The sequence below is a fragment of the Lissotriton helveticus genome, chromosome 5_1 (genome assembly GCF_964261635.1).
Source record: "Lissotriton helveticus chromosome 5_1, aLisHel1.1, whole genome shotgun sequence".
Taxonomy (NCBI): Eukaryota; Metazoa; Chordata; class Amphibia; order Caudata; family Salamandridae; genus Lissotriton; species Lissotriton helveticus.
In genome coordinates, this window is record NC_136065.1 from 1519287198 (window position 1) to 1519296688 (window position 9491).

The 9491-nt window shown below is 40.4% G+C and overlaps 1 protein-coding gene across 1 annotated transcript; it reads right to left on the bottom strand.

Annotated features, from left to right (window-relative positions):
• Window positions 1–1438: 1438 nt before the first annotated feature.
• On the bottom strand, window positions 1439–2386 carry LOC144752681 (olfactory receptor class A-like protein 1). Its single transcript, XM_078640550.1, has one exon. It carries the CDS (start codon window positions 2384–2386, stop codon window positions 1439–1441), a length of 948 nt encoding a protein of 315 aa, XP_078496676.1.
• Between the last annotated feature and the right edge of the window lie 7105 nt (window positions 2387–9491).

The window sequence follows — 9491 nt, forward strand, 5'->3', positions numbered from 1 at the left end:
ACCATTAAAGAGGGGTTGAAATTACAATTCATTTGAGTGTAAATATGACATTCCTACCTGCTCCCAATCAAATGTTATGACCTAATAAATGTAATAGGGTAACCCAATGTAATCTTATGGTGAGGTAGGCATTGCAGTTGTGAAAAACAAATTTAAGAGTTTTCTACTAGGTCATGTAAAGCTTAAAAGTACATGTCCATTGTTTTACATACATTGTGCTCTGCCCTAAGGGATGTTTTGGCCTACCCTAGGGCTACCTTATATGTATTCAAACAGAAGGCTTAGTCCTGGCAAAGGTTTATTTTGCCAGGTCAAAATCGCAGTTTAAAACAAAACACAGGTAGGCTTGATAATGATTTTAAAGGGTAATTTAAGTGAGGGGGCACGGTAAGTGATGCAGGCCCACTAGTAGCATTTAATTTAAGGGCCCTGGGTATATGTAGTACCACTTTACTAGCGACCGTCAAGTAAATTAGATGTGCTAATTGGTTGTAAGCCATGTTTACCATGTTTAAAGGAGTGAGCACAAGCCTTTTAGCACTGGTTAGCGGTGGTAAAGTCCACAGAGTTCTAAAGCCAACAAAAACAAATTCAAGCAAAATGGGAAGGAAGAAGACAAAGGTTTGAGGTAGAACCACGCCAAGGCTGTTAGATCTAACAGTGTGTAATTTTCAAAACTGGAATAATGCTGCAGCTTATTTCCCCGACAGACAAGCCTCATTGACCTTGGGGTCATTGTGGTATCCAAAGAATATTGCTTGGTGATATTCATTGTCATGGAAGATTTCTGATTTGAAAGTAGGATAATAGCAATTGACCCTTCTCTAGAAACTTGGCGCCTGCAAGAGACCACCCCATACTTCTGAATATTGATTAAAATGCCACAATTTTCCTTTCTGCACAAGTAAAAGGGAGAATGCATTTGGAGAAAGGTGTGTATAATTTCAGTACTAATTTACTCAATGCATGAGATGCTTAGTTGCAGAAATGCGGCGTCGTTCGGAAACAACAAATTATTGACTCTTTTAATGAAGGAAATAATAAATAAAGTCAAATATGTATAGAAAAGTGATTCATGACAACTGTCTCAAACTTTAATCTTGTAATAAAAGGCCACAAGGTATTGATTTGGAAAGTAGTTAATGAATGAACACAGTCCCACCATTTTTGCTAAGACAGACACTTTTAAACTTCTGTATGATTGTGGGCTTGGCAGAATTGCCAGGAATTTCGATATGAAGATTTAATATTAAAAAGTGTAGAGGTCAAAGTTTACTTGACATCTTCAAAGGTGTAGTCCATTTATCCAATATCCTTCATGTTCTCCTCTGATCTCACCCTCTAGCGTTAAGATCTTAAGACAGTTAAGAAAATGCAGCCCCAACCTAAATAAGCAAGAGATTTGTAACATCTATACAAATTAAATAGATTAATGTTTTTATGGAGAAACATAAAAAACTGTAGCTTTAGCTGTTTTGGTTTTTTCAAACAACAAGTACACTGCTATGTTTTTAATTTTGTTGTTGCAAAAGAGGAGAATAATGGGAAATGCAGAGCCATAACACATGGTGAAAAAAACACGGATATCTGACAGCATAGTGAGGATCTCATTGGACGTAGTTTGGTACAACCTGAGGGCATTGTCAATTCCAAAGAAAATGGTGTAGCAGAAGACCAGTAGCACTACGCTCTGTGCCGCTTGAGACTCAGCACCTGTCTGGCTTTGGCTAGAGCTTCTAACACCTTGCATTTTCTTCCTGTGCTTATAAAGGATCAGCAAGATTTGGCAGCTGGCTAGTGCCATCACAATCACAAGGAAAAGATCCATGGTCACTGTGGCATATCCTTTGGCTTCAAAGGCCAGCTTTCCTGGGTAAACTATAATGCAGAAACCAGGATTGAATACATACTTCATGTCTGTAAAGTTGTAGGGGTTGGTTGCAAAAATGGTTGAATCTATATTGACTGCTATATTTATTACATATAGGATCGCCGTGACTGGGTTAACACATCTATGAATCTTTTGCTTCTCACTTACATTTCTTTTGGTTCCACTAAGAATGGCACACTGGAAGCAGCTCAGTAGACAAGTCAAACCTATGGACATTCCTCTAGATGTCCCGAAGGCCAAGGCTGTGATCTTGCAGCTGGCGTCGTCAAAGAAGTTTTTAAGTCCAAACCTGAAGAGCACATCTGGGAGTGTGCGGGTTAGGTACACAATAACATTTGCCACAGCCAGCTGGGAGAAAATGACCTCTGAGGTTGTGTGCTTGCCTTCCTGGTAGGCAGCAAGGGAAATAAAAAGCAGGATGAGGATGTTACCCACAATGCCAGTGAATGTCACAATAAAGTATAATGTCCCTTGAACAATGTTGTAGAATTCCATATTTGCAAGAAGAAATAGTATGACAAGTACATCTGAGAATATAAAACCTGGAAAAATATAATAAAATAATTAGTATATTTTAGGAAGAAGTTGGTGCATTCATGTCGTTAAATATTATGGTTCTTTTTATTTTTTTCTTAGAAAATGTAAAGTTCAAATTCATACATATTCTTTTTAAATTAAAAAGACTAAAAGCCACTGGTACATGATTAAAAGTTTACAATAAATGCTATTATACAAACATTCTCCTTCTTTGCATTCTAAAACAACTAATGATATTCCTGCTGATTGCTTTTGGGGACTCCCAATTCTGAGCAAGATCCATACACTGATAAAGTGAATATTCTGAATTTAAGCATACAATATATCAGGCTCACAATTGAAAAAAGTCATGGGAGGAGGGATTAGCATCCAGCCATGAAGTAGCAATACAAACCATATGCAATTATTATGTCTACAAACATTGCTTTATAAGATGAGGCTAGATCAACAGATATGTTATCGATTCCTAACACAATCAATTCTAAGGTAGGGACAACCGATAAATGTAATAGTTAAGACGTAAAGTCTATAATTGAATTACAGGATGAATAACGGTTAGACTAACTTATAAACCTATGTACTATATCAGCTCCGGGTAAAGAAACATCTTGGGCAGCAGTTGTCAGATCTGCCTCTCCACTTTAGCAATTTGATAGGTTTATTATAAAGATTAATCAATCTCTTACAGTGCTGCATTTTCAAATTTGCTGATAGCAACAACAGATTTCCTAATTTGTGTTCATGTTGGAAGGTGGGTTATTAGTAGGGGTAAGTATATAGCTATCACTAGCAATATGGCCTCCAGCACAATATAAGACCCAAACAAGGTCTCAATAAATTATTCCCTTTCTCAACCCTTGGTAGCTGACAATGAGCAGGCAGGCTTGGCTTAGGAGACAGTTGTGTAAAGCATTCAAAAACACCAATACACTAAACAAGTAAGACACAACACCCAATTAAAATCCCCACCAATTTTAAAACATTTCAAATGACACTGAAACAGCAAAACTACAATGTAGGGAATAGGGGATATGAATTTTTGAAAGAATAAGCGCTTTCTACTGCTTAAAACCAATAATCGCCTATTTGAAACATCTGGTTGCGCTTGACCAGGACAAAGTCAAAGTTTGAGTCCAACCACGATGGAGCCTTGGTCGGACGCACTAATCTCGGGGCCTCGGTCAAAATCTTCACACTTGGAAACTTTTCTGGAGGATTTTCTCTAAACATCAGTAGGGCCTTGCCAGCAGGCTTGATTTGCAGTAGCATTGTCGGCCTGGTTCAGCGGGAACCCCCGGTCAACTCCTGGAAGTCTTGAGCTTTCAGCAGGACGTCCTGAAATACAAGCTGAGCCGCAGTTCGACTTAGTCAGCTTGACTCTCAATGTCATGTTGACCACCTTATGGAGCTTTTTCCAATATTTGCCCCAAACTAGTCCAAACTTCTGGAACTTCTTCCTAAAGTTCCTATTGAGGGTTCAAAATGTTCACAACAAAAATCCAAGGTTCCAGAGTCTCTGAGTTACTCCTCGAAAGTTGGGACTGCAGTTTCCAACATGCATCTGGCCAAATCCTTTAAAGTCTAGTTGAAGGTGGTCAGCAGCTTTCTTCATGTGGGAGATGATGCAGGTGGAGCTCTTTTAACTTGTTGCTTTCTGAAGCAAGGCAAAGTCTTTAGGGCTGTAGTTCCTCAGTGTGTGCAGGTGCAGTCATTCAGAGGGCAGGCTTCTTGGTGTAGACCAGGGTTCCAGCAGGGCGGTGCTTCTTCTTCTTTTAGCTTCAGGGAGCAGATCTGAGTTGGTATGCAACTCTCCCATATTTCTCCAGTTTTGTGTGGGTGACAAGTTGGGGGACCCCCTGTCCAATAGAGTCCAGGGTGCCAACCAAAAGTATGACAGCTTCCTCCAAAATGTGGCATAGTCTTGTCCCGCAAAGCATTGTACTTTCTAATTCAAAATGGTCAACCTACTAATATTTCCCTTAATACTCCCTTTCCAGACTTCTTGCAAATTCCATTCCTGGGGCTCCCATATGACTGGGGGGGGGGGTACAGGAAGAGGGAGTAGGCATAGCTGGCAGCCCTGCTGTCCTGCTCTCTTTGAAGATCAGTTTGTTTACCCAGCCGCCTTCCTGGCCTGTTCTTTGCAGCTGCAGATCTCCCTCTCACCAGATATTGTCTGTTTCTATGCAGGCGACGTATCACCTTATCAAAGCAGTTTGGCTCGGCCTGGCAAGACTGGCCAATCAGGAGAGGCTGCTAGAAGCCTGGATTTTGGCTGACAGAAAATAAAGTTCTATCTTTTCTGTACTAGTTATGATAAATTCAACACAGGCAAGTTGGAGTTATCATTACCAATCTTTTAAGTCCTTGAAATATATTTCTAGCTCACTCCTGTCAATAGTTATAGTTTATTACAGTAATCATGTTAGCCTATGGAGCTTCAATACAACAATGTGGAAAAACATATTAGGCATTCCTTCCCTCACAAGGGCATATTAAACATCTTTTAAATCTCCTTGCTTATTTGTATATGGCACCCTACCCTGGCAGCACCTAGAGTAGATATTAGGGGTGACATATATGTAAAAATAAGGTAGTTTCATACTTTGGAAGTATATTTAAATTTAAAGTCAATTTTTTAAAGTCCGTATTTTTTCTGTTGTCTTTGTGTCAGATGGGATTTTCGCTGCTAGGCACTCCACTCGTGTTCTGGAGTTTGCTCTCTTCCAGCATTTTGATACCACAATTGATTTGTAGTGTCTTCTCTTGAGGCGCTCCACTGTTTTCCCACTTTGTTTTCTCCAATCATCTTCTTCACTACAGATCCTACGGATCCTTAAAAATTCTCCATATGGACTACTGGAGATTAGTGTGTTCTGGTGGAAGCTAGTTGCTTCAAGGGTGGCATTTGTGGCTGTTGAATTTCTGTGTAGTGTTGTATGGATTTAGTTCTCCTTAATATAGATCTCTGTATCCAGGATTACCACTCTTTCTTTACTCATTGCATATGTGAATTTTAGATCCTTTGTGCAATTGTTGAGGATTTCAAAGTTTCCTGGAACTCTGCTACCGTCCCATCCCAAATTATCAGTAAATCATCAATTAATCTTTTCCAACTGACGATTTTGTTGACAAACTGATCGTGTGTTGAATTCCACGCTTTCTCCTGCTCCCATGGTGAGACACGTCTAGCTAGGACTGAAGGCAAATCCCATTGCAACCCCGCTTTTTTGTCGAAATAATTCTTCCCCATTAGGTGAAAACATTTTCACTCAAACAGAATGATATCATTTTCAACAACATTTTGTTATGATCACTGTATTTGAGATTTCTGTCTTGAAGGAAGTAATTGCAAGCATTTTCTCCAATTTCATTTCCAATGTTTGTATGAAGGGCAATAACATCCATCGTTATTAAATAATATTATGCTTGCCAAGGTGTGTCTTGAAGCGCTCTCAATAAATCACTCGTATCTTGTATGTAGGAACTCAATTGAATTACATATGGTCTTAGAAAATAATCAGTGTAATCAGCCTTTGGTTCCAATAGGGTTCCTTTAGCAGATAGGATTGGTCTGCCTGGAGGTTTTTTCTGATCTTTATGTAACTTCGGTAAGAAGTACATAGTTGCCATGATTGGATGTGTGACGGTTAGAAATTTATGTTCTCCCTTGTTGATCAAACCCTTTGCTGACCATTCTGCCAGATTTTCATCAATCATTCTCTTGATTTCATTTTTAGGTTTTGTTTCAATTTTTCATAGAATTAGTTGTCTCTTGACTGTCGATGTGCCTCTGTCACATACGCTGTGCGTTCCCAAATAACAATGTTTCCCCCCTTGTCAGCACTTTTTATTTCTATCTGATCATCCATTGATAGATTCTTTAATGCTTCTCGTTCTTCCTTTGATAGATTGTCGACGTTTTTGGGGCATTTTAACTTATAGAGGTCCTGGATCACAGCCTCTTAGAAAAGGTCAATTTTATTCCCTGGGCTTAATTGAGGATAAAATTATAGAGGTCCTGGATCACAGCCTCTTAGAAAAGGTCAATTTTATTCCCTGGGCTTAATTGAGGATAAAATTTCGATTTTGTTTTTTTTCCCGCATAGACCTGCACCAGATTGTTTGCATACATCTTGGAGAGAGATTTCTTCCGCTCCAGTTGTGTCAATATTCATTAGACTTAAGAACCCACTTGAGTCTTTCACTTGAAGACCTCCCGATGTTTCAACTCTTGTTTCTTTGTATTTTTCTTTTAATTTTGATTCTTTAAACGCTTTTGCGAGTGTTATTTTTCTGATGTACAGATAGAAGTCGATTCGTACTTGTGTTCCAAATCCATTCGACTTTTGGGGCAAAAGTGAATTCCTCTTTTCAGTAGTGCTGTCTCCTTGGTGCTTATAGGTCGTTTTGATAGATTCACCACCTGTAAGTCATCATTTATTATTTCCTCCTCTGGCGCATGCTCCTCGTTTCGGTGCCTACTATCTCCACTCCACGGCTTGCTCCTTTTTCCTCTTCTCTGATTTTTCTTTCCTGCCATTGCCTTCCTCTTCCACGTTATTGTTGGAATTGTTGCGTGGGGCGGTTCTGCTCCCACTGACGTTGTTGGAGCATGAGGCGCATGTCGCATAAAAAAGACAGCTTAGTATTCTCTTCTGATGTTACTAAATCTCCTTTATTTTGCCCTATTGAGGCCAATGATGATGCGCTACTTGACATGCTTGACATACTGTTGCATGTAATTTGATCTTTCAATCCGTCAAATTTTCTCGCAAAATTAAAAATGCGGCCTTCAGTGTAGTCCTTTGTGTCTCTAATGAATTTGGTATGTTATCTTTCCATTACAATATCCTCATGTTTTTCAATTTGGCCTTCCAGTTCTTCTTTAAATTTATTAATTTCCGCCGAAACCACAGGTTTCAGGGACGTTATAGTTGGTGGAACATTTCACTTGCACAAAACCAGACAAATTTGGCCATTATTGTTAATTTAGTTAACTATAACTTGCGCCCCCCAATGTACTGCTGATGACTTCACATATTACATTATTCATGCCATGGTCAATGACATCACTGATGACATCACTATGTGGCACTTACTGGAGGTACCTGGTGGGCTAGTTGGCCCCCAAGGACCCTCAGTATTCAAGGGGACTTAATTCCCCAACTTAGAACGCATCAGTAAAATAGTGAGGGGTGACATCATATACTTACACCATTGGTGGGGTGCTAACTATTAAAGTAATCAGAGTTCATAAAATATTTAATGGCACCCATGAGCATTTGCGCAATAACCAGTAGATGTCTCAGCCAGGTGGCTTTCTTCTGATTAAATTTAGATGAAAATTGAGGATGAGCCACAAAGACAATGAGTATGCACCCCTGCCCATACGTGTAACGCAGTTCTGGCACCAACTACAGGATGGCGCTGTGTACAGGTGTTTGTGATGAAGTAGCTAAATGGGTGAGGTTCTGGTTTTGTTATGCAGTCACATTGTTATGCAGCTGACTGACCCTTAATTCTCTTGTGGTTTCTAGAGGTATGTTTGTTAAAGTTCTTTGAAAGAAAAAAGTGTCTGAGCTTGCAGGCTCTATCAAAAGAACTATTTACACGAGGAAGTTTTCAAAGGCAGTTTACTTCTAAGAACGTGCACGTGTTTTTTTTTAGTGTGCTGTACCTTTTCTGAGACAACTGGCTCAGACAAATGGAGGTTCAAAAGTTGATAATTTCGAATCTACACCTTTGGTAAGGTGCTTTTTGGCAAACGCATGCCCTATAAGTGTTTTACTCAGACCTGTAAAGATTACAAGATTGGCACCCTGATTAAGAGGGTGAGTCACCTTTTGGTAGGCTGTTATCGTTCAGAACGCAATTATAACTGCTGAAGGTTTAGTCTAGTAGCTTACCTTATTACCAAATCGCCTGAATTATTTTAAAACTATCACCTGATCTTTGTTTTGTTTTGTTCGTAACACTGACAGTGTGAAAAAATGTACTTTTAATCCTATTTCGTGTTGCTATTGCCACTGATTTTAATAGTGTCCTTTGGTAACCCTGCCAGACCCCGGTCCGCCGCGGCATATGCCGTTTGATGCGGAGGGTCACTCGGCAGTATACTCACTTCCGGTTTCGCTGACGGAAGCAGAGGTTAGCGTACTAGTGCACCCGGCTACCTTCCCTACTTAACAGCAAGGGAGGCGCGGACGCGCGCAGCGGTACCCTGATTAAGAGGGTGAGTCACCTTTTGGTAGGCTGTTATCGTTCAGAACGCAATTATAACTGCTGAAGGTTTAGTCTAGTAGCTTACCTTATTACCAAATCGCCTGAATTATTTTAAAACTATCACCTGATCTTTGTTTTGTTTTGTTCGTAACACTGACAGTGTGAAAACATGTATTTTTAATCCTATTTCGTGTTGCTATTGCCACTGATTTTAATAGTGTCCTTTGGTAACCCTGCCAGACCCCGTTCCGCCGCGGCATATGCCGTTTGATGCGGAGGGTCCCTCGGCAGTATACTCACTTCCGGTTTCGCTGACGGAAGCAGAGGTTAGCGTACTAGTGCACCCGGCTCCCTTCCCTACTTAACAGCAAGGGAGGCGCGGACGCGCGCAGCGGTGCGCCAAAGGCAAGCCCGTCTGCGCCCGTCCGCGCCAGAACGCTGCCGGCTGCCCGGACGCTGTCCTCTGCTTACACCGGATTTTGTATTTTCCCCTGTTTTTGAAAAATGGCTACAAGCGCTTCAACCCTTATCAGGTACGCACGACATGATTTGTTGGATTTTAATTGCTCCCCTTCTGTAATATCAGAAAAATTAAAAAACGATCTTCTAAGCGCTCCCAGTGACTGCATTAAGACGGTTGATGTCCAAACCAAACCTAGTTCCCCACTGGGAAAATACACTGCTATATATTTTAATGCCAGATCTATTCCAAGACATGCCCTGGAGATATGGAGTCTCCTTAATTTTGAAGAACCAGAACTGTGCTTTTTAACGGAAACATGGCTACATGAACATGCGACTCCTGATCTCCAGATAGCCTTTCCTCCGCAATACTCCA